A 25,670-nucleotide genomic window follows, 5' to 3' on the forward strand; every position below is an offset into this window, starting at 1 on the left:
ATGACTGCTGACTTCCCATCTATACGTATCATGCCCCCTCTCTGGCCCTGTGGGAGGCTTTGGTGTGAAGGCCTTGAAATTCAGGCTTCCTCCTGGGGCACTACAGCACTCTTGGGTGCTTCTGCCTTTTCGTACTGGGGTACTTGTACCCCCTTGGGGCCAGGCTGTGGGGTGCCAGCGTGTGGAGCAGACCAGGTGAATGTGATATACCTACCTGGAGTGTCCATTTTACTGGAAGATTTTGGAGGAGAGAACATACTAAAACTGGCTGTATGATTGAGTGAATTGCAAAATGTTCATTGAATTTTAATATGAAACTTGCAAGATCTGTGTTGGCTGTAGGCTCTTCAGGGCTCCCAGACTCGTGTAGGGTATGTGTGTTGAAGGTCCACTGTGTGCCATCTCAGATAATGGTCCAGGAATCTTTTCTGGGGCTTGTGTTGGGTGGAGGTCGTATAGTCTAGTTCCCAGAACTGAGGTATGCTGACCTTGTTTGATTTAGCTCATTGTGCTGAGTGATCTGGCCTGTCGTGTGTAGGGGCTGGAGTGCTGGTCTGTGTGGAGGATCCTTCTACAGAAAAGAGGTGAGAAGGTGCTTTCCCAGCTGTGGTGGACAGGCCAGAATTCAGGATAGGATTTCACAATGTAAGAAGTCGTTTTGAGCAGGGGTTGGCAGCTAGTGAATGTTGAGTATTTTTGCCAAACTGTATAAATATCTGGTCTGGACCCATGAATGTCTAAGAAGTACTCTTGGAAAATTAAGGGTTTCCTTAGGATGATAGGAAAACCAGGCTTGCCTCAGCTGGTTATTTTCCAGCACGAGCAGCATCCATTTATAGTCGATGTAGTTTGACTCAGTGTTCAAAGTACTTGAATGTTATATTCACATATATCTTGTTTTAAGTTGACTTTTAATTCATATACTAAAAACAGGAAGGCAACTTGGTAGGACTTGGAGAGGTCATAACCCTTGTTAGGTCACATGCGGTAGCAGCTCATTTTAAACAAGAAGTGAGGGTTGTGTTCCAGCCCCGGAGAGATGCACTAGGCAGCAGCCTTTGAGGCAGGGCACTGGTGACATTTCAAGGCTGTGCTGAATTCCCGAGTCACAGACATCCCCTGTAGCCTCAGTGGCCACACGTGAAGTGAGCCCCACTGAGCACAGATGATAGGGAGTCGGTGACGGTCACCCCACGCACGCACCGGGCTGGCCGAGTGGGGAGCCCCGAGTTTGTCAGGGGATGACTCCGCCCACGGTGCGGACCTTCAGGCGGCTTGTCCACGCGTCACATGCTGAGGGGGCGCTGTCATTGTTCCGTGGTGGTGGAGTGCTCACTTGCGATTCTGGAGCCCCGTTTATTTGCGGCCCTCATTCACCCCAGTGCTGTTGCTGTGGTAGGAAGAGTGGTGAGCATCGTGGGCTACTCACCGTGTGCGACCCCTGGAGCGCATGACGCCCGTGCTCGTGCTCATAGGACTGTTCTCTGACACGGCCGATGCTCTTCGCTCTAGAGGGGAGTGAACTGAGGCTCAGCAAGGCCCAGCGCTGGAAGGGAGGTCCTCTGCGGGCTCCGGTGCATCTAGACACCCGCTCTGCGGGCTCCGGCACTGCTGTGATTTCAGGGAGAGACTGGAAGCCCAACTGCGGGCACTGGGAGGGAGAAGCGCCCAGTTTGTGTATCGATGATTTGGGTGATGGATGTGGACCTCAAGCTAGTTCCGGAAGGAAATCTAAGATCTCGGTGTTACCGGCCTTAACCATGAAACTGATGAGGTGATGTGAATAATAAACTGTCTTTCACAGTTTCCCTGAAAATGACATTAGTTAAGCCAGCAGAAATGTAAATCTGTTTTGTAAAAGTCCTAATTAAAATAACCTTAACTAGAGTCTCCTATGGGGAAATAGTGGGATGGTACATTTTCTGGGTACTATTTGGATGCTTATCCTTGTTCGAAGTGCCGGTGCTGGGGCTGCTGTCAGGCGGCTGGAGAGGGGGCGGTAATCCAGGACAGAAAGAATGCACCAGTGAGTGAGTGGGACAGAAGGAAGAGGGGGCTGGTGGAGATGGTTGGGGGCTGGGCTTTCTACCTGGGCCCAGATAGCAGGGTCTTCGGTACCTTTCCGCCGGGATGGGAAATAGAGGGAGGAGTACACGGGGTGAGGGAAGAAAAGAGGTGGTATTTTGAGGTACGTTTGTGACATTTAGGTGGAAACACATGCTAGGTGGTTGTCTGTGTGGGTTTGGAGCTCAGGAGAGAAGGATGGGCTGTCGCTTCCTTTATGGTGCTTACGGCTACTGTTGGAACTGTGTGTGTGTGGGGGGGGGGCGGGGTGTGTGTGTGTGTGTGTGTGTGTGTGTGTGTGTGAAGGGATTAGTCACTACACTGCTGCCAGACTTTAATTATTTTCATCTACACATTGTTTCAAAACTGATCCAATTTAAAACTTTTAGAATTCTTATTTGAATGAATATGGAGAAATAAAACATGCCAGTCTTTTGTCTTCCCTTTTTATTAACAAAGCTTTAAAAATGTACTGTTCTTGCATAATTTCCATTACAGGTATGAAGTGTGTGCAAAATTAGCTCCTTTATAGAGAACGCCACAGAGGCGTGAATACTTAGTTCAGCTTAGTCCCCCTTCCCCACAAGTTTATTCTGAGCAATTTCAAACATACACAACAGTTGAAAGAATTAATGAAAGAATTATTCAGTGAAAATATGTATACCCACAATCTAGATTCTACCATTAACATTTTTTAACATTAACATTTTTTTAACATTCTTCAGGATTTTGGTTTTCAACAGTGTGAAATTTATATATTGATTGGATTTTGGCACAAATGTGAAGAAAAAGTATGTGTGTGGGTATATATATTTTCTTTTTTTATCAAGATATAATTGACATATTGGTTTCATATGTACAGCATATAGTGATTTGATGCTTATGTTCGGAACTGATCATCACAGTAAATCTAGTTAACATATGTTACTGCACACAGTTACAAATATTTTTGTCTTATGAGAACTTTAAGATCTACTGTTGTACCAACTTTCAGATATACAAGACATTTTTACTAACTAGATTTGCCATGCTACACTTTGGACCCCCAGGACTGATTTTCTAACTGGGAGTTTGTGCCTTTTGACCCCCTCCATACCCTGCTCCTCCCGACCCCCCCCACCTCTGGCAACCATCTGTGTGATCATTAATACTTTCCTGGACTTGCTTCATCACATGCCTGTCCATTTATCCATTTACAGATATGTGTGTGTGTATAAATTATTGATTGAGATGAATGTCCAAGAAGTAAGGGACAGTCACCAGTGCACGGTGTTTTAGGTATTCAGTATGTATACCATTAACCAGGGCCCAGTAATAGTTTTCCTTCCTCTTGTGGCAAAATATACACAGTGAAATAAACCGTGGGGTGAGTTGACAGATGCACACACCCATGTAACCCAAACCCCTTTCAAGACACACAACATTGTGGGGAAGAGGGTGTCATCCTGGCTTTCATCCTTCTCCCCTGACGGATAACTGCTCTTCTCCTCACTTTCTACTATCAAGTCACGTTTCCGGTTCTAGAACTTCATTTGTTAGGAGTCTCGGAATGCGGACTTGCGTTTAAGTCTTCCTTCACGGCGAGTATTGCAGGTCCCAGTTGTTTTGTTTTCTTGCTCGGTGCTAGGGCATCGTGTGAACGGACCACAACTACCCGTTGTCCTGTTGTGGTGGTCTGGGCACTTACCAGGTCTGTTAGCCACCCCAGCGCGGGGGCAGCAACTGACGCGGCCATGCTGTGTCCACACAACCGTGTTGCGTCTCACTTCCAGTCCTGTGTTGTGTAAGTTACGGGAGAGAGTCCACACTTGACTGAAACAGGCTTTGTATTAGAGGCTAATGTAAGTGTTCCGAACACGGGTAAGGTGGGCGAGGCCCAGCTAGGAGTTCAGGAAGTCAAGTGTATGAAATGTATTTCAACTTAGAGCATTTTCAACTTAAAATGGGTTTATCAGTACGTAACCCCATCCCATCATGAGTCGAGGAAGATCTGTATTTAGTGGTAGTTTTAAAAACAGATCCTGGATACGTGCCAGATTTGTTTTGTATTTTTTTCTTCTTCTCTGCTCCTTGCCTATACATTCCCTCCACCCTCCCTTCTTCCTTTCTTCCTGTAACAACTTTATTGAGCTATAATTAATATTCATACATACACAGTTTCTTAAAGGTGTATTTTGATGAGAGTAAATTTTAATTGCCGACTTCCTCTATGATTTTTGCTGAAACTTTGCCTGCACCCAGTTCATGGGGACACTCTCCTATTTCCTTCTAAAACCTTTCTGAGTTTAGCTTGTATGTTTAAGTTCATGATGTGTCTTCAACTATTTTTTTTTTTGCGTGGTGTGAGGTATGGATTGACATTCGTGTTTTTTTGTCCTCTGGTCCCGATTGTTTCTGAAGAGAAGTCCATGGTGTCTGAATTGTTCCTGTATGTGATGTTTCATTTTTTTCTGGTGTTTCAAGCCCTTCTGTTTATCTTGGACTATAATATGCCTGTGGGTGGTTACGTCTGTGTTTTTTTTTTTGTTTCTTTTTTTTTTTTTTTTTTTTGGTCCTGGACTCTTCCTGCATGTATGTTAGACCCGCTGCTACTCCCCACAGGTCCCTGAACCACTGCTTGTTTTTTCCCCCAGTCTCTTCTCCTCTCTCATCTTTATATTGGGTTATCTCTACTGATACATTGTAAAGTGTACCAATTCTTTCCCCTGCCATCTCCATTCTGTTAAGCCATCCAGAGAATTATCATCTTAACAATAAAGAAAAAAATATTTTTTGGTAGTGGAAATTTCTCGCTGGTACTTCCTGTCTTTCCATTGTAGGCACATGTACTTTATGTCATTGAACACGTCTTAGGAGCTGCTTCAGTCCAGCACTGCTCACCTTCATCTTGTGCTTGGGCTCTCGTATCTGTCCCTTCTGTGGACTCCGCTGTGCATTTTCACGGACTGACGGACCTGGTTCGGGATACGCTGCAGAGCCTCTGGCCTCTGTTGCGGCGCTCTGAAGGGTGTTGGTGATGCTGCTCCTGCAGGCCGGTAGCTTGGCTGAACTTAAACTGCACGTTCAGTCTCTCTGGCAGCCGGTGGTGTTTCAGTTCCAGCCTGTCAGCCTTAGCTGGGCGCTCTGCTCAGAAAGTGCCGGCACATGCGTTGTTGTAGGGCTCACCAGGAGATGTAGGCAGAGTGTGTACGCCGAATCTAGCCTGCCTTCCTCCACCCGCTTTGTTTCCCTAGAATTATCCTCCACCTTTCCAGCACCTTGGATTGCCCTCAACTCTATAGCTTTTGCTTCTTTAAACTAGAAAGACTGGCATTCTCTGTTGGGGTACATCTGCCACGGAGCACTGACTCTGGGACCTGTCCTCAGGCTGAAAGCTCTAAAAATCAGGGGTCTCTTCCCGTAACGTTCCTTTTCTTACCAGAGCTGACTCCCTTCCCATCGTTCTTCAGCACTTTGAGATTGTTGTTCTGTACATCTTACCCAGAGTTTATGGCCTTATCAGTGGGAGGGTCATTTGGGAAGGAGCTCATGTGGCCGTTACTTGGCCAGAAGCACAGCCCTCCTGGAATAGATTTTTGTGGGGGAAAAAGTTTTGAGATCCTACAGTATTCTGCCTCAGTTCTTTCTTAATCTCATGTGGTACCTGTTTTTTTCCCTATTCACACATGTTCACTGAATTATTACCTCAGGAAATTAATAACCTTCCAAAGTGAGACTATAAAGAGAAATAAGTGAAACCCCATCCACCCCTGCCCCACACCTGTTTTTACTTCCAAGTCTGGCCTAGCCTGGCCCTGTCTGGAGTCTTTATAGCTAAAATCAGCCATACTTGCTATTTTTAAAAATTTTTTTTAAAGATTTTATTTTTAATCTCTATGCCCAACGTGGGGCTTGAACTAACACTCCTGAGATCAGGAGTCATGAGTCACATGCTCCTCTGACTGAACCAGCCAGGCATCCCCTGGGTATTTTTAACTCAAGCAGTGCTTGGAAGTACTTTGGGCTGCTTTGCTATATAACCTGATGAAAGGAATGTGAGGCAAAAAGCCTCAGGAAAAAGGTGAAATATTTCAAGCTCTAATCAGTTGTTGTGAGAATAATTTCTTGTTAATGGGAAGATTTGCTAGGACAGTGAAGGTATGTGTTGCCAGGTGAAGTGTCTCCACATATTTTTCCCTTCTGTGATTGTTTCTAAATGTCTATACTTTGTGTGAGCTCTCATGCTGTTAATGAGGTTTTAGGTTTGCTGGTGCATTGAGAATTGATCTTTGACACTGCAAGTTCAATTTAAGGAGATGGGGGGCTAGCTAAAGAATATGTGCCCTGTGTGTCTTTCATCTGCTAAGTGCCATGGGGCATATGAGTTTGAGATTATCTTGGCTTTTAAGAAATACTTTGTACATTTGTGCTAAGAGAATAGATCTTAAGAGTTCTTATCACAAGAACAAATATATTTAACTATGTGTGGTGATGAATGTCAACTAGATTTATTGTTGTCACTTTCACCATATATACAAATACTGAATCATATGTACAGCTGAAACTAATATAATGGGGGAAAAGTTTAAGGTCTTAGGGACAGGCAAGAGGGTGTCCGGTCCGTGTGGTATAATAGTTATTAATGGCTGTACAATAAAATTACAGCAAAACTTCAGTGGCTTAAAATAATACATGTTCAGGGCGCCTGGGTGGCTCAGTTGGTTAAGCGACTGCCTTCGGCTCGGGTCATGATCCTGGAGTCCCGGGATCGAGTCCCGCATCGGGCTCCCTGCTCGGCGGGGAGCCTGCTTCTCCCTCTGACCCTTCCCCCTCTCATGTGCTCTCTGTCTCTCTCATTCTCTCTGTCTCAAATAAATAAATAAAATCTTAAAAAAAAAAAAATACATGTTCATTACCACACGGTGTCTGTGGATCAGGAATCTGGGTACGAGTTGTTCAGCAAGTGCCGTCAAGATGCCGGCCAGGGCTGCAGTCCTGGCCCAAGTCACCCCTGGGAAATCTTCTAGGCTTATTCACAGAGTTACTGGTTGGATTCAGTTGCTTGTGGGCTGTTGGACTGAGGGGTCAGTTCCTTCCTGGCGGGTGGCCTTGTCATGTGGGCCTTCCCCACAAATGGAAGCCACTGTTTCTGTAAATTAACCTTGGAAGTGACATTCCATAACTTTTGCCAAAGAACAGAAGCAGGTCTCTGGGTCCTGCCCAGAGACAGTGGGAGAAGATCACACAAGGGCATGAGTAGCGGGAGGTGGGGGGCACTGGGAGCCCCCTGTCTGGTCGTTGTTGGAAGGAGGTAAGGAGATGTGAATTGTTTCTCATAGTGTGTAGTTATAGCAGGGGCAGGAAATGTACACGAGCGAGAGATTTTAAAGCCTGAGTTTACAACAAGGAAGCAATGGGTCGTCAGTAACAACCCAAACAGAAGTCTTATAGAAAGAAAGAAATCAGAGTAGCAGAGTATCTCAAAGGAGAGTACAAAACTTTAATTCTTATTATAACAAGTTAGATTCATTCTAGAAAATACCATCTTTGTTTTCATTATTAATACTGATTTCCTAAAACGTGTTAAGATACAACCTTTAACCAAATGCAAGTAAGATTAATAAATAGAGTTTTATTCTTTGATGGACAAAAGATACTTTCTTACATTTCCTTAATAGCTAAAGCTATTATATATTTCTTTTTCATTGTGGCAAAATACACATAACTAAATTTACCATTTTAATCCTTTTTCGGTGTAGAGTTCAGTGGCCTTAAGTACATTCACATGATTATGTAACCATCACTGCCATCCATCTCCAGAACTTTGTCATCGTCCCAAACTGAAACCTGACCCATTGAATCACTCCTCACTTGTCGCCCCCTCCAGCCCCTGGCAAGCACTGATCTCCTTTCTGTCTCTGTGAGTTTGACCGCTCTGGGTGCCTCACATAAATGGCATCACACAATATTTGTCCTTCTGTGTCTTGCTTATTTCACTCAGCATAATGTCCTCAAGGTTCATCCATGTTATAGCAGGTGTCAGGATTTCCTTCCTTTTGAAGACTAATATTCCATTGTATGAACAGTTGACCTTGAACAACATGGGGTTAGGGTGCTCTTCCCTTGCGCAGTCAAAAATCCATGTATAACTTCTGACTCCAAAAAACTTCACTACGATAGCCTCCTGTAGACCGGAAGCCTTACCGATACCATGAACAGTTGATGAGCACATATTCTGTATGTTCTATGAATTGTACACTGTGTTCTCACAATAAAGTAAGCTGGAGAGAAGGAAATGTTGAGGAACTCATAAGGAAGAGAAAACACTTGCAGGACTGCACTGTGTCCATCAGAAATCCACATACAGTTGAAACCCATGTTGTTCAAGAGTCTGTTGTATCCAGGTTCTCTTCCCTTAGCTTCACGTTAAGTAGAACATGAAGAATAATGTGGAAAGAGGAGAACACTTTGAGGAGGTAGTTTTATGAACTAATGTAATTGATTGTTAGACTCTGTTATTCAAGTAGAGTGGTCGTGAGTCGTTGCTCTGAACCCCACTTCTGCCCCGTCTCAGTTCCCTACGTGTAAGAGGGGGAGGTTGACAAGTATCTACCCAGTAAGGATGGTAAATAGATAAACGAATTAATAAAGGCAAAGCGCATAGGACAGTGTGTGACACTTTGTGATGTATTCATATAGTCATGTTTTTATTAGTGTCATTTTCTCCACAGCACTGGCTCAGTAATTAATGATCTCTGTCACCAAAATGTCTCTGGGTTTTAGTTCTTTGATGATGTAAAGTGATTTGGATTCTTTATGACCTTGACTTTAAGAGGGGATGTGTCAGCCTGTACTAGATACCAGAGAGTGGTGCCATTAGTACATTTTCCCTCCTTGATTTTGTTAGGATTTAAATATTTGTCTATAGATAGTTGTAGAGCACAGTCTCCTGAAGCAGTTGGTTTTAATTTTTAGAAAAATACCATTTGCTTTACTTTGGGTACCTAGTCGTCTTGTGTACCCTGGGGAAGGCAGGAGGGCTTGAATTTGCCTGCGCTCCTTCGCAGTGAGGCCCGGTCTCCTTCCGTGTGCCCAGCCTGAGTCGTGCACTGAGGCAGGCTCCCATCCGGGCTCTTTCCCGTCCTGCTGCTCCCATAACGTCGGCGCAGCTCAGCTTCATTTTCTTCTCTCCCCACAGACTCCTGTAACTCCTGTCCTTGCTTCCTCCTCCCGTGTGGTTCTGAGCACTCCAGAGCTGGGCCTTTTCATTCGCTTTGCTGCTCTCTCTCCAGCTGCGCTGTGGACCGAGCCGGGTTCTTCTTGTCGCATTGATAGGATTGTGCACGTTCTAGACTTGCTCAAGTAAGAGCTAGTCATAATTAAAGCCAGATAGTCCATAGGGATTTTGGGGGCTGCCCTCCTTACTTCTGAACACACACAGCTGCATGCAGTGAGTGCCTCCTCGAAGGTACTTTTTCTACATTTTATCCAACTCAATGGTTTCTCCCCATTTTAAGAGATTTTTTTTTCATCCTACAGGATAACCTAACAAATTTGCTGAAACATTTTCTAAAACATGCTGTTTTGCTTTAGATAGACTGATCATTTCCTTTGGTGACTGTGGATCAGTTATTATACTAGATTGCATTTGGACTTCACACATGAACATAGATGTTGCGGGATGAAGGGTTTGGTGGTGACATGTTGATGTTTTCCCTTTTTAACTTTAGTATTTCTTAGAAGAGTGGTGTACGCCTGTGTGGTCTTTACAGGAAGTTTTGCCTTTCTACATATGCGGAGCTGCTGCCTCCCAGATGGTTTTCTTGTCTTGCAGAAAACAGATTGTCTGCTGCCCTTCCTTGTGTTTGTGTTTGTCAGCATTCACCTCCTTCCTGGGTCCCTCAGCGGCGCCTGTTACTAGCAGGCAACTTTCCTTCTGAGTCTTGTAAGGTGGTTCTTTTTTTTCCTGGATGGAATATGAAGGAGAAGAGCTTCATCAGCATTTCATAAATGTGCCCCGTAGTGGAAGCCCTCAAATCCGGTGTGACTTGTCCTGGTTGTGAAGGTTGGGTCACTGAACTCGTTCAAGTTTGGTGTCCTTAAAAATGATTTATGCCTTTAAACGCTTCAGTCTCCTTTATAGTATATATGTTAATTCTGTAGCCTTTTACTCGTAAGCTTTACTGTTGGTGTGGTGATGAGAATTCTACATTATTTTTCTTTCCTAAGGCAGGCCCGTGTCTTATCTTGAGTTGCAGCTTTGGTTTCTTGGAAGTGGAGGGAGAACAGAGACGCACACGAAGTCTTCTGACTGTAGACCTCACCAGACCTGGCCGAGCCCTCCACCCTTTATGTGTGGCTCACAGCTCTTCAGTGACTCTAACCTTGGGAGAAACTTTCCAAAACATTGAACGTAATTTCATAGAATTTCTATATACTCACACGGTATCAGTTTAGTAAATTGTACAATCAGAGTGAACACACTCGGTCACAAATGCAGCTGACTCTTGGTAAGTGCACTGGCCACCTGCTGGGAGCAGAAGAGCATAGGGCCATGGCTTTTGAGTGCTGATGATGGTGTTATTGATGGGTATTGATGGTTGTCCATTGGGACGTTGGAAGTCAGAAAGGGGACTTTCCCTGGCATATTTTGGGGTTCTTACTCAAAGCTGGCAGTAAAAAGACTCAAAGTCTTTTTACTTCTTGCAGTTACTGTCTCTCACTGCTTTAACCAGTCTTCACGAGGGGAGAAGAAAAGATACAGTGGCAGCCCTGCAGGGGTTTAACATGACGCCGGTGGAGAGGTGATGTGCGGAGTGTGTTTTGAGAACACAGAGAATGAGTTCTTTTGGGGGTGTGGGGCAGGAAAAGCTTTCAAGAAGATGTGACACTTGGGTTTAAAATGTGGGGGACGGCTGAGTATTATTAGGCAGAAGGTATTTGGGGAAGAGGAAGCGTGCAGATGGGTGGAGGGAAAGGCAAGGGCAGGGTGTGGACATATGGACAAGTACAGCATAATTGTCACTGTGGTGTTGGGGTTTGGAAGGTTTGGAGCACTGACGTGCCCCCAGCACTAGGATGCTGGAATGGTACCCGGCACTCATCAATAAGTATTTGAAAGAAAGATAGGATATTAAGGAAGACAGTGGACCTTGTCTGCCGTGTTTGGAAGCCAGAGTCTATCCTGAAATGAGTCTTTGGAATGTCTTCACCCGGAGAGTGACATGATCCAGTTTGACTTAGAAAAAGGGGGAGGGAGTAAGAGTGCAGTTAGAAATACCAGTTAGGAGATTGGTGAAATAATCCAGTAAAAAACTAGGGAGGGCCCAGAGCTTCTGAGCATTGTGACGCAAAGGGGAGGGAGGGAGGGAGGAAGGAAGGAATGAAGGAAGGAAGGAAGTCATGAGAAATTAGGATTGGCAGGTTGTGATGACTAGTTGAGGGCCTGGGCAGATGAGGGTGCGGGGGCGGGGGGAGGTTCTGGAATGACCCCTGGGTTTGCAGGGTGGCCAGATCCCGCAGTGGTGAACTGAGTGTGATTTGTGATTCTATGAGCGCTTTACACCATATAGAACACGCTATTTATTGTTTACTTCCTATTAGGGGAAAATATGTTTATTATTCCAGTTGGGATGCATAATCTTTTATAACTAGATGGCCTAGCGCCCATTCATTCTGTGCCCCAGGCCTGTGCACTATGGGTGTGAGCAGTGTCTGTGGCATTGAACTGAAATCTAACATGGTTTTACTCTAAGTGTCTTTAATGCTGGGAATGTTATAACATTTCAGACCTGAGCAAAAGTTGATATCAGTGCATAAGATGGAAATCCTATCTTTAAAATTCCCAACTTTCTTGTCTAATTTTATTTAATATTTTATCTTCTGAATTACATCTTAGTTTGTGGAATGACTCAGTATCACAACAGACAAGATGTGAATTCTCCTTCTGAAGGTGGTTGGTAGTATAGTAGAGGTTGTGCAGACCTGGGAAGTTTACCACAGGTGAGCCTCTGTGGGGCAGTAAGTAAATAAAAGAGCAAAATTAGTATCAGGAAGATGAAGTATAGTCAGCCATGTGTACCAATGGCATTTGGTCATAAAGTGAAACTGATTTCGTTCCTGATCTTCACAAAACTACAGTAATTTACTAATTTAATCTCGTGTGCAGTTCCTTTACTGACTCAGAATGTTGAAGACTCTGACTAGCTGTTTATTTTTTAGACTTGTTACAACACAGATAGAAGGCTGTTTAGAGGATCATAACATTTGTGTCTCTTTTGCTGTGCTTGTTAGATCTGCATTTTCTTAAACATTTTTTGTTTCTTTTTGACTCTTCAGTAGCTGTGGTACTTAAATCTTGCCTGCCTTCCATTTCACTTTTCCCTGAGAAACTGTGCATATATATATAATTTCAGCAGTTTGCAAGCTCAGCCGTTGACTTTCTCAGCTAAAAATCCTAGAGAAAGCTGGAAATTCTTATCAGAAGAACCTGTAAGCTGTCTGTCATCGCTCCATCGCTCGCACACACCTCAGTATGCGGGTGGCTCTGTTGGGACCGAGGCCAGTCTTACTTTAAGGCCCTTGTTAAGTATTTCACCAGGACCAGGGAGAAATGGGGGGAAGTGGCCTACGTAGAGAATTTTAGAGAAAGCTAGTTGTTACATTTACATTTACATTACATTACATGATTTTTATTTTGAGATTTTTAAATTCCAAAGTATCCTCATTTTAGTAAGTTGATGTGGTGTTTCCTCCCTCCCCCATCTCCTCCCTGGCAGGTAGACCAAAATATTGCCAACCAGTTCTATATTGATTCCTGCAGCCTATTTTTGAAGTCTGTGGGTTCATGAAATCCAAAACTGGGAGCCACTGGCCTGTTTTATGCACACCTGTAATCAGAGTTGATATATGTGTGGTTTTCTTCTCACACCAACCGCCACTTCTTTCCAGTACCAACTGACACTCTCTGGAGTTAGCGTAGCCACCACAGGTTAAGGGCTCAGTCCCCTGGGACTGGCCCCACTTCAGGGACCAGCTGCTGATGGGGTACTTAGGCTACCCGCACATTTAATGCCTAGCTGACCACAAATTCTGATGTTCCTCCCACCTCCCTTCAGGTTCAGTAATTTGCTAGAACAACTCCTAGAACTCAGGAAACTGCTTTGCTTACTGTTACTGTTTTTGTTTGTTTGTTTTCAGTAAAGGATATAATTTAGGAACAACTGGGTGGAAAAGACACATAGCGCAAAGTATGGGGCAAGCACAGAGCCTCCATGCCCTCAACCGGCTTGCCACCCCGCCAGCCCTGTGGTGTGAACTCGTTGGGGTGTTTTGATGGAGGGTTCATTATGTAGGCATGATGGAGGACACTATTGCCCATTGGTGAGTGAACCCTATCTCTGGCCCTTCTTCCCTCCCCAGAGGCGAGGGGTAGGGTGGAACTGAAAATTTCCACCCTCTAAGCATGGCGTGGTATTTCTGGTAGCCAGCCCCCATCTTGAAGCATAGAGCTGTTGATGAGCACACCCGAGACACTCTTACTGCCTGGGAGACCCCAGGGGTTTTAGGATCTCTGTGCCTGGAGCTGGGACAAAGCAGGTAATTTCTTTTACAACACAGATGTCTGTCTAGTGAGGAGAGGTTCTTAGATGCTGTGGAATGGAATTGGAAGGACTTGGCTTGCATTTGTCACTGAGGACCCCAGCGGGTGATGCTGTCCCTTCTTGTCTGGGCCTTGCTGTGGCTTCTAGGACAACAGAGTTATTCAGGCATAACCTGTCCCTCACAGCTTGCCACACAGCCTTGTTACTTTTTCTTCTCTTTAATCTTTGGCTTTTCTTTGTGCTTCTTGGCTTCGCTTAGAGCTGGGTTTGTATTTTTAGCATCTCATTTTGAAGATTTCTTTTCATCTTCATTAGAAAACTAGTCAACTAATTTTGGCATTTCTGTCCTCTCTTGGCTGCTTGGATGTGTCTCTTTGTCTTTGTTTCTGTGGTGATAGCTTTCCCAGGGAAATGGAAGTGACCAGACATTTGATTGCTAAGTAGTTTGTATGTATCTTGATTAATCAAGGATTAGTTAAAGCTGTTGAGTTAACTGTGTGCTTCACTATTTGGAATGTCTCCAGCAGCCCACTCCAGAGCAATGGTGGAGAAAAATGGAGGAAAAAGTGGGGACAGTATGTCTAACTCTCTTGGTTTTAGATTTCCTATGTGTATTTAAAAGGTTTGTTTTGTTTTGTTTTGGTTTGGTTTTTTTAGTCATGGAATGACTTAATTACAGCAAAAGGGGGTTTATTGCTTTGGGTTCTATGATCCCATGGGACTTCTGGAGGAGACATTGTATTATGAATCTTAAGAAACGTGTCCAAAATACTAATTTTTTTGAAAACTGGAAAATACTGTTTTGTTATTTATGATTAGTAGTAGATTTCTTTCTTGGATGATATGTTGTAAGGGGCACTTTGCCTTAGCTTGTTTCACATAATCTTTGTGTGAGGTCCTGAAAATGCTGTCACTTCACAAGTATTTCTCTTGTGAGTGATGAAGAGATTTCAACTTCTGTGCTGACAAATGCTCTTTAATCAGGCATTTAGAAATAATTCAAGCTTTTGTCATTAACTTGTTTTTATTCCCAGGACTAGTTTACCAAGAAATTTCAGTGCAACATAAAAATTTAGACAGTACCACTCTATTTCAGTGTGTGTGCTGCACAAATATTGTTATGAGTTAGTTTTTGTAAAGTTTCTCTGATGGAAAATTAGAAATAATCATGTTCTGAAGTGACTGTTGCTCAGCGCTGTGACCCCTGTGGGTCTCCCCTGTTCTTCTGTCATCAAGTCACGTGACAAGAGTAAACCACAGGCTGTTGAGGGATGGGGCAGGAGTGTGAGGAAGAGGAGAGGGCCTGAAAGTGACTTTTTGTTTTTGAGGACATTGGCCAAGAACCCACATGATTAGTTGTTTAAAATCTTTGAGGCTAAAATTGGTAGATGAGTGGTGCTTTTGTTAAGGATGGGGTTGGATGAGCTACTTGGGGGCATCTCCATTAACTTCTGCTTTAAGCATCAGGTAAGTCTTCACTGTGGAGATTGTGTTATTTTAGTTGGGTCAGCACAACATATCTGTTTTCTTCTGTTGCTCACTCTTGGTATTTGATTCTTTAAAAAATAAGATATGGTATGAAGTAATAAACTACAAATAAGCCTTTTTTTTTTTTTTTTTTTAAAGATTTTATTATTTGACAGAGAGAGATAAAGCGCTGAGCAGAGAGCCCGATGCGGGGCTTGATCCCAGGACCCTGGGATCATGACCTGAGCCGAAGGCAGACACTTCACCCACTGAGCCACCCAGGTGCCCCTCAAATCAGTCTTTTTTCCCCTAGTAGTAGTATAGAATATTTAAAAGATGAACCTAGTACTTAATAGGAAATTAAGATCATCTCTACATTTTATTTCTGTATCTCAGGCTTACTTGGTAACAAATAGTTGAAACAAAGCTGAGATTTAGATTCTAGCATAGAAATAGCCTTTCCTTTAATATTTGTCTATGAAGGTTAGAATTAAAACTCTAGAAGGATCTTTAGAAATTATCTCATTTTTACATGAAGAAATTCAGGACATAGGATGTTGTCTTGCCGAAGTGGAAACAGGGACTTAGTTCCATTGCCACATCCATTGTTTGTTAGTGGCCACTCCATATTTCAAGGGGAAGATAGAGCTTATCAAAATTTGTTTTGTAGAACTTGAAGCAAGCCTGATGGTAAAACTACTCTTGCCAGTAAAGAGTGGGTAACCACAGGTCACCAGTATTATAAACAGATGTGCAGTTGAACAAATGATGGTTAATTTATACTTGTAGTTGTATTCAGTTTCATGAGCGTGTTAGATACTCAATGTATTCAGTTAGAAAACAGTTCTCGTGTTGCTTTCTCTGTGCTCTTCGTGGATCCGGGCCTCCTATGGTCCCTCATCATACTTCGGTTTTTGGTCTCTTCTCCCCATCAGGCTCTGCCCATAAAGGCAGGAAGCCGTTGTCTTTCTTGTTCCAGCACCCAGGAAAGCACTGATTGTTGGCTAACTCTGTATAGCTGTTTGGGAAACTTAGCATATTTCAAATATCTTAAGTTTGCGTGTTTTATTTTTTGCAGTGAACAGAGTATCTGTCAGGCAAGAGCTGCTGTGATGGTTTATGATGACGCCAACAAGAAGTGGGTACCAGCTGGCGGCTCAGCTGGGTTCAGCAGGGTTCACATATACCACCACACAGGCAACAACACGTTCCGAGTGGTGGGCAGGAAGATTCAGGACCATCAGGTAAGGATCTGCTAAATCCTTACTGAAAGTTGTCTAGAATCACAAAAGGACGTGTAAAATAGTAAACTGAATTCGTGCTTTGCCGGTGCACTCAGCATATTCTGTGTGGGAGAACTGGGTACTGGTTTGCCTTCCTAAGGGTGAGGATTTAGAGCTAATTGCGCAAAAATATAAGTAAGACTTTAAATTATGAACATGCATGAGGTCTTCTGGCCTGCCAGCTAACTAGGTTTGGGAATCTAAAGTAAATTTAGGACAAACAAAAATGTGAAATACCACTTAAGGAGCAGACTGTATGTTTAAGGAATTGATGTCCTGCCGAAGGTGTGGGGCTAGCGGAAGGAGTTGAAAGTGTAAATAATTTCAGAAAATACTGTTGAATTCATGTATGATAGAAAAATTGTGGTATTAAGGTTGTTGGAATAGTTAGGCTTTTGCGATGCCTATCTAGGATGAAAACTAAGCTTTTATTAATTCCCTGACCTGGATTTCTCAGAAAGGTCACTGAATTTATCAGATGAGTTGATTTCTTGGGCCTTAACAGACCAGGAGCAGTAGATAGAGGAAAATGTAGATGGGGTCTTACTAGCATTAAGTATATGCTAATAGCAGCAAGAACTTCTCTGAAGGACAGCTTTATGAAATACTTTTGGTTCCGGTAAGATGGTGGAATCAACCAGTGTTAGCCACATGCAGGAAAAATGGAACAGATTTCCAGCTGAGCCCTTAACTGAAGAAAGACAGGTCTCCACTGGGACACCCTGAGGTGTCGTGTGCAGCTGGACACTGCAGCAGCCCTGTGTTTTAGGGTGGCGGTTATAAACTGCGAGCACCTAGGGACTCAGGTTCGTCATGGGTGTGTGCGGTGGCTGTGGGCCTGTGAGCCGTCAGGCTCAGACCACAGTTTGTGTGCAGGGCGGGGCTCCACCCCAGCCCGCACACCGTCAGCCTGGGAGGCAAAGGCGTGTGTGGCTTTCTGAAAGATGGGAGCCTCCAACTTCATTTACACAACCATGGTCCGGAAATTAACGGACACTGGTGACCCTCCTGGGACACCTTGCAGAAACGCATGCAGTGTGGAGTCGTTCCGCGGATAGAGCAGTTCCCCCGCTTAATGCAAACTGCCCAGCCTGCCCCCCTTCCTGCCTTCGCAGGGTCCCTTCTCCCTCTGTTGGCCACCCTGAACCCCACCCTGCCCTGTTCTTTCCCTCCTCGGTCTCCCCCTCCCGCTCTCCGCCCCATTGCTCAGCCCTTCTCTGGTCCTCAGTCTGTGTACCAGGACCCTTCGCTGCTGGTCGGGAATCCAGGTGCTGCAGAGGGCTCTCCCTCCGGCACTGTGTCCCCACATGAGTCAGGCCCAAGACAGATCAGACACTCCCAAAGATGCTATTACAGAGAAGAAAGTGAAGACTGCACAACTCAAACTTGCTAGAAATGGCTCAGCATTTTTAATACAACATGTCAAACCAGTACGATACATTTGGTAAATTTGATGCATTGGTCATTTCATAGTACTGATGAACGACCCTAAAAGTATCTAAATGTTGGTAGAAAAGAAAATGACTATTTAAAAATAGTTGGATTGAATTGTTATATTGTACACCTGGATATTATTATATAAATATAATGTTATGTATCAGTTATGCCTGAATGAATGAAAAAAATAATTAGAAATATGTCAGGAAATTTTCATATGAAACACTGAAATTTTTATTCGTAAGTAAACTATGACTTCTAGTTTTGATAAATGGAATGTTTTTCTTGGAATGTGTGGAAATTTTAAAAAAAACTTCTAAATAATTTGTGACACTAAGATGAAATTATGAAGATTAAAAAATGTTTAGAAAATAAAAGACTTCGACTGGAGTGACAGAATGTTACATGTAGAAACCGGTAAAACATCTAAGCTGCTCTTTGGACAGATCTTCATGGCATGTAATGAGCTTGACCCAAAGAAAGCAGGAGGAAATACTAAAAATAAAAGGAGATATTAAATAAAAAAGAAATGGAAATTATTAACACAAAAGCGTTTCATTGAATGGAAAAATAGGCAGAATCAAACAAAAAATGAAAAGTTATAAATAAACAGTATTAGGATTAAAAAAGATTGTTATAGTAAGGAAATCAATTATAATATTATGAACAGCTTTTCTGCTTCTTCCTCTCCCAGTCCCCCTGCTTGTGTTCACTCTCTTGCTGTCTCTCTGTCAAATAATTAATAAATAAAAATCTTAAAAAAAATATTATGACCAGCTTTAGCCAAGAAATAGGTCATCTTGTAGAAAATATAATTTACCAAGGCTGGCAGAAAAATAGAAAAACAGCCCGACAATCATAAAATATATCAATAATTAATAGTCTGCCCCCAAAATCTAAAAAACAAGGAGGGAGGGTGTCCAGAGCTTTATAAACAAAATCTAAAAACCTTTAAGATATTACCTGTTTTATACAGACGGTTCTAAAGAATAGTATTTTATGAGGCTACTATAATTTTGATACCTGCAACATAGAACAATTTGAGAGAGGAAGATTATAGGCCAGCCTCAGTATGAGCATTGACCTATAGATATAAAAGCCCTCAGTAAGATACTAGCAGACCTAATGCAGCAATCTATATGGAAAAAATTACCACCTCTTGACCAATAAGGTTTGTCTCCATCTCAGTAATGCAAGCCTAGTTTAACATGAGATAATTAATTAATGTAATTTACCAGGAAAAAGCCTATAAAAAAGAGAGAGATTCAGAAAAAGCATTTTATAAAATCCATACATAATAATTTTCAGCACATTTGGCATAAAAATGAATTTTCTTACACTAATAAGGATGCATAGTATAAACATACATCCAACATCTTACAGGATGGTGTAATGTTGGAGGGGATTACCATGAGACTCGGGAATTACTTGGGGATTTCAGCTTTAATCATTTGCATTTAGCAGTGCAGAGGGGGAGGTAACCTAGTGATAGGAAGATGAAGGAATCCAAGCTCTATGGTTTGGAAAGGAGGAAACAGAGCTGACCTTATTTCTTGGTGATACAGTTGTCTACATAAAAAATCCCAGGAGCGGGCGCCTGGGTGGCTCAGTTGGTTAAGCGACTGCCTTCGGCTCAGGTCATGATCCTGGAGTCCCGGGATCGAGTCCCGCATCGGGCTCCCTGCTCGGCAGGGAGTCTGCTTCTCCCTCTGACCCTCCTCCCTCTCATGCTGTCTCTCATTCTCTCTGTCTCAAATAAATAAATAAAATCTTTAAAAAAAAAAAAAAAATCCCAGGAGCATCTGCAGATGAGATATGAGAACTAATAAGATTGTTGAGTATGTTTGCTGGATAAAAGATCAGTTTATAAAAATCACTAGTATTTTTGTGTACCTAGCAATAAACAATTTGAAAATACAGCTGACCCTTGAACAACATGGGGGTAGGGGTCACCACCTCCTGTGCAGTTGAAAATCCATGTATAACCTTCTACTCCCCCAAAGCTTACCTGCTAATATAGCCTACAGTTCACCAGAAGCCTCACTGATAACATAAATAGTTGATGGACACGTTATCTTGTATGTTATGTGTATTAGGCATTGTGTTCTTACAATGAAGTGAGCTGGAGAAAAGAAAATGCCATTAAGAAAATCATAAGGAAGAGAACATACATTTACAGCACTGGATTGTTTCAAAAAAATGTCCGTATGTAAGTGGACCCATACAGTTTAAACCTGTGTTGTGCAGGTATTTTACAAAGATACTGCTAAAGTATCAAAAATGATAATGTACCTAAGAATATATCTGATAAATGGTTGACTTCTTTTCTTTTCTTTTCTTTCCTTCTTTCTTAGGGGTGGGAGGGACCGAGGGAGAGAGAGAGAGAGAGAATCCAGTGGGGGGTTTGATCCCACAACCCTGAGATCATGACCTGAGCTGAAATCAAGAGTTAGACGCTTAACTAACTGAGCCACCCAGGCGCCCCTAATTGGTTTCCTTTCATTCCAGACCATCTTGTTAACCTTTTTTGATTTTTTTTAAGATTTATTTATTTTAGAGAGAGGAAGCGGGGGGGGAGGGGCAGAGGGAAAGGGAGAGAGAGAATCTCAAGCAGACTCCCTGCTTGATCCCGACCCGGGATCGATACCCGACCCTGAGATCACAACCTGAGCCTAAACCAAGAGTTGGATGCTTACCCGGCTGAGCCAGGCACTGCTACCTCGTTACATTCTTTAGTGGTTATCAGTCTGTTTTAAGTGGAAACATGTTTTTATACTTTGTTAAATAATATCTAAATTTTTTGTAGTGAGAGCCATTTAAAAAAAAAATCATCCCCCATTTATTTTTCATATTGAATGCACACATATTGCATACGTATGTATTAAAATATTCTCCCCCCCTTTTTTTGCTTAACACTTTCTAAGTGCGCATTATGTTCTAAGCACTGTGCTTACATTTGAAAGAAAGCTGCAGTAAAGAAGGAGTTGTTTCAGTTATGGTAAATGTAATTCGCAGCACAGTGCAGCGTACAGAAACCGTCATTTTGTTGAGAAGACGGGGAGGGAGGGTCGTGAATGACTTCATAGACGGGATCAGATACTGAGCCAAGAAGACAAGGAAGAGTAGATGCTCAGTGTATGGTTTGCTCTGCTAGGATGTGTCTGGAAGTGGGTGAGCACATGGAGGATAGAACATTACCATTCATCCAGACTCAGGCTCATTGGATGGGAAGTATTGAGGATGATGATCAAGTCCAAATCTGGTGGCATCCCTTGTGGACCTCCAGCAAGCAGTTAGTCTTACGTGAACATATCTGCTTTCCCTTTTACTTTTGTTTTTTGAGGGGTGCCTGGCTGGCTCAGTAGAGTCTGCGACTCTTGATCTCACGTTCGTGAGTTCAAGCCCCATATTGGGCATGGAGCCTACTTAATAAAATGTAAAAAATTAAGTTTCTTGAGATTATGTACAGTACTGCCTATCCTTGAAAGTTAGAAATGAATGAAGTAGTTGAATCAACACGTTCAATCTCTCCCCGTGGTGGAAGTGAACTAGTGATGTACGTAATATGATTTAAGTAACATTTTCCTCCTCTTTTCTAATATTCTTTTGCTGAACGATTGATAAAGTGAATGTCGCTGTTTTTGCCCGACCTTTTCAGATTACTTGCCAAGCAGGGATATAGATCCACCTTCAAATGGGGCTTATAATTTTCTGATGATGATTTGTGGCCCCCGCTCCGATACGTACAAACATCACATGACAAGAGGCCATCGTTGTTTAAATTGTAAAATATACATCACGTAATATTGACCATTTTACCCGTCTGAGTGTAGAGTTCAGTCAGTCGTATTAGGTTCACTCACATGGGTGTGCAACCATCACCACTGTTCATCTTCCTCCCATGCTGAAACTGAACCCGTGAAACAGTCTCTGTTTGCTCTTCCGTAGTCCTGGCAACCTTCATTCCACCTGTTGTTTTTAATTAATTTGACTATTATAGGTATTTCAGGTAAATGGAGTCCAACAGTATTTGTCAGTTTGTGTCTGGAATAATGTCTTTAAGAGGTCATCTTATTTAGGGCGCCTGGGTGGCTCAGTTGGTTAAGCGACTGCCTTCGGCTCAGGTCATGATCCTGGAGTCCCTGGATCGAGTCCCGCATCGGGCTCCCTGCTCGGCAGGGAGTCTGCTTCTCCCTCTGACCCTCCCCTCTCTCATGTGCTCTCTCTCATTCTCTCTCTCAAATAAATAAATACATCTTTAAAAAAAAAAATTCTCTATAAGAGGTCATCTTATTTAAAAATAATTTCAAGTTTGGGTATTGGTGGATGAGGTAATATAGACAGAGCTTCTCTCTGAGAACTAACACAATTGGACAGAATAATAGTAAGAGGAAAGTGTTTGGAGTGCCTACATGACAACGAATTACGGGTCCATAATCTGCAAGAAGAGAGAACCAGAGAAGTGAGCCCAGCTTCAGACTTCTATTTACCTAGAGGCATGTCTCAGTTTTGAAGGAGGGGACTAAGCAGAGCTTTTGGCGGATTCCTGGGACTAGCAGAACAAGAACTCGGGAGTTAGAGCCTGCTCATGAAGGAGGGTTTTCTTGGTAAGCCTCGGGCCATGATTTGGGACCCCCAAGCCCCATCCCCTGGGAAGAGGTTTGCCTCAGAATGAGGCTGGTCTTTACGGGAACTGATACCCAGCCTCTAATAACTTCATTCATTCTGGGATTAAGGTGATTTCAGATTGTTAGTTTTCCTAGCTGCTTGCCAGAAGCAAATGGGTGAATCTTCCCTGGAAAAATATAACGTCATTGTAGGCTTCAGAATTTCCGTACAGTTGTCCACACACAGCGTCTGGCATGAAATCAAAATCACCAGGCCCGTGAGGAGGCAAGAGGGGTGGTAACAGAACAGACCCACTGGGAATCCAGAATTGACTTTAGAGTAACTCTCCTTAACATATTCAAGCAACTAGCACAAGGTTGAGAATTTCAGCAGAGAATAGAAACTTGAAAAAAGAACCACATGGAAATTTCAGAATTGGAAGCTCAGTGCTGTTAACAGTTCGCTAGTGGGTTTTACAGCCAACTAGGGACAGCTGAAGAGAAGCAGTAAACGGAATATAGGTCAGAAGAAAATATTCAGGGGCACCTGGGTGGCACAGTCGGCTCAGGTTGTGATCTAGGGGTCGTGAGATGGAGCCCCGCATCAGGCTCTGTGCTAGGGGTGGAGCCTGCTTAGGATTCTCTCTCTTCCTCTGCCCCCCACCCCAAAAAGAAGAAGAAAATATTCAAACTGAAACTAAGAAATTCTGAGAGAGGAAAAATATGGACACATAAAAAAACACAGGGAAACAAAAACTAATTCCAGAAGGTATATGCACCCATATGTTTATTGCAGCAGTATTTACAATAGGCAAAATGTGGAAGTAACCCAAGTGTTTGCTGATAGACACATGGATAAAGAAGATGTGGTGTGTGTACACAAGAGAATATTACTCGGCCATAAAAAAGAATGAAACCTTGCCGTTTGCAACAACATGGATGGATCTGGAGGTTATGATACTAAATGAAATAAAAGACAAATACCATATGATTTCACTTACATGTGGAATCTAAAAAACAAAAACAGAAAACAGAAATAGATTCATAAATCCAGAGAATAAATGGGGCATTGCCAGAGGGGAGGGATGGGGGGTGGTGAAAAAGATGAAGGGAATTAAGAGAAAAAAGACGATTGTGGATGTAGTGAAAAGTATAATGTATGTGTAATTGGACGCATGAGGAGAGGAGAGACTAGGACAGAAGAAAAACTGAGGTCACGAAAAAGAATTTTCAGAAGTTAACAATAGAACATCAACGTAGAAATGCTGTAAACCTTAAGTGGGATAAATACAGAGAAAACCATATATAAACCCATCATATGAAATCATTATAAACTAAATGCAGTGTGAGACCTCTGAGCAGCCAGTGAAGACAAAACAGCTTGGAGATGCTGCAGCAAATGGTCAGCTGACTTCTCAGTAGAAGCAGCAAAAACTGAGAAGACAGTGGGCTTGAAAGAAAACAAGTGGCCGACGTAATAAAAATCCTCTTCGAAAATGAAGGTGAATTAAAGACATTTTCTGACAGACAAAAATGGAGAGAATTCATCACAAGATCTATATTGAAAGAAATTGAAATTCTGAAATGTGTTCCTCATGATCAGAAGCTTGGAAAGGGCAGAAGGAATAAAAAGTAGCAGCAGGTGTAAATATGGGCAAATCTTCAGTGATCATCTGTTGTATAAAGTAACAGTGAGGTGTTGATGCATGTCATACTCTCTAGGGCAGTGAAAGCTTGTATAACTAGCAAGCTAGTAGAAGGGTAATAATAATACACTCTTAAAGAAGGTGGGATGTAGGGGCGCCTGGGTGGCTCAGTTGGTTAAGCGACTGTCTTCGGCTCAGGTCATGATCCTGGAGTCCCGGGATTGAGTCCCGCATCGGGCTCCCTGCTCAGCAGGGAGTCTGCTTCTCCCTCTGACCCTCCCCCCCTCATGTGCTCTCTCTCTCTCAAATAAATAAATAAATAAATCTTAAAAAAAAAAAAAGAAAAAAGAAGGTGGGATGGAGTTAGGCCCAAATTCGTATATAATTTACATGAAACATAATAAATGGACTGAACCCTCCAGTGAAAAGCGGAGACAGGCAGATTGTGTAAGTCATGCAGAATTAATAATCTGAATATAAAACTGTAGCTGCACAGTAGGAATTGAGGCTAGCCACAGCAACAGTGAAGAACGACAGAGGAAGGACGACATACTCTAGTGGCAGTCAAGGTTTAGGATAGAGCTACGGTAATTAAGACACTGTGATGTTGGCTCAGAGATAGGCATGTTGACCAGTAGAACAAAACAGAGCCATCTAGACACTTGATTTATGAAAAAAGTAAGCCCGCAGCATAGTTAATAGATCGTGCTGGATTGATTGGATGGCCATATTGAAATGAAAAGGAAACTCGAACCTTATTTCACACCAGAGGCTAAACTTTCCAGGTGGATTAGGAGATGTAACTATGAAAGTAAAACAGTAAAGCTCCTAAAATAATATGGAATAATATTTTCATGGTCTTGGAATTGAGAAGCACTTTTTAAACAAGTTACAAAAAGCATTAACCATGAAAGGAAAAGATCACTACTTTGGACTGAATAAAAGTTAAGAACTTGCATTCATCAGAAGACACCGTTCAGGGAGTGACAAGGCAGGCTGTACCCTGGGAGAAGGTATTTGCAGCCTGGATAACCCGCGGTGGGGTCCTATCCAGAATGTATAAAGGACTCTTCCAAATCAGCAGAGAAAAAGATGGACAGCTCAGTAGAAAAACAGGCAAGAGATTTAATTTAAGCAGGTGTTCATAGAAGATATCCACATAACCGTTAGAACATGGAACAGTACTAAATCTCATTAGTAATCAGGGATATATGCAACTGGAACCACAGTGGTATGGTACTCATACCTACCAGAAGTGCTCAGATAAAGGCAGACAATTGCAGTTGTAATGTTGTATGTGTGCTTATGCAAGCTGTTGTATGCTGCCATGGAAGTGAAAATTGATAGAACCAATTTGCAAAGCTACTTGGAGTTGTCTGCTGAAGTTGAGCATGTCTTTGGCCTGTGACAACTCCACTCCTGGGTATACGCTCAACAGAATGGGTGCCCATGTGCAGCAGAAAATATTTAGTAGGATGTTCATAACCAGTGTTTTTAATAGTGCCAAACTGCAAGCGATGCAAATGTTCATGAATGGGAGGATGGGTAAATAAGCATGGTTGGTACGATGGAACACCACAGAGC

The 25,670-nt window shown here is 42.8% G+C and overlaps 1 protein-coding gene across 2 annotated transcripts in view; it reads left to right on the plus strand.

The window, feature by feature from the left end:
* The window catches only part of ENAH (ENAH actin regulator), a 138,686-nt gene that overhangs the window by 51,455 nt on the left and 61,561 nt on the right, over positions 1-25,670 (plus strand). For both annotated transcript variants that reach the window (XM_044915980.1, XM_044915981.1), the window contains exon 2: positions 16,192-16,357. In XM_044915980.1, the coding sequence (XP_044771915.1) occupies positions 16,192-16,357 (166 nt within the window). The remainder of the gene's footprint in view (positions 1-16,191; positions 16,358-25,670) is intronic.

The sequence above is a fragment of the Neomonachus schauinslandi genome, chromosome 6 (assembly GCF_002201575.2).
Source record: "Neomonachus schauinslandi chromosome 6, ASM220157v2, whole genome shotgun sequence".
Classification (NCBI taxonomy): domain Eukaryota; kingdom Metazoa; phylum Chordata; class Mammalia; order Carnivora; family Phocidae; genus Neomonachus; species Neomonachus schauinslandi.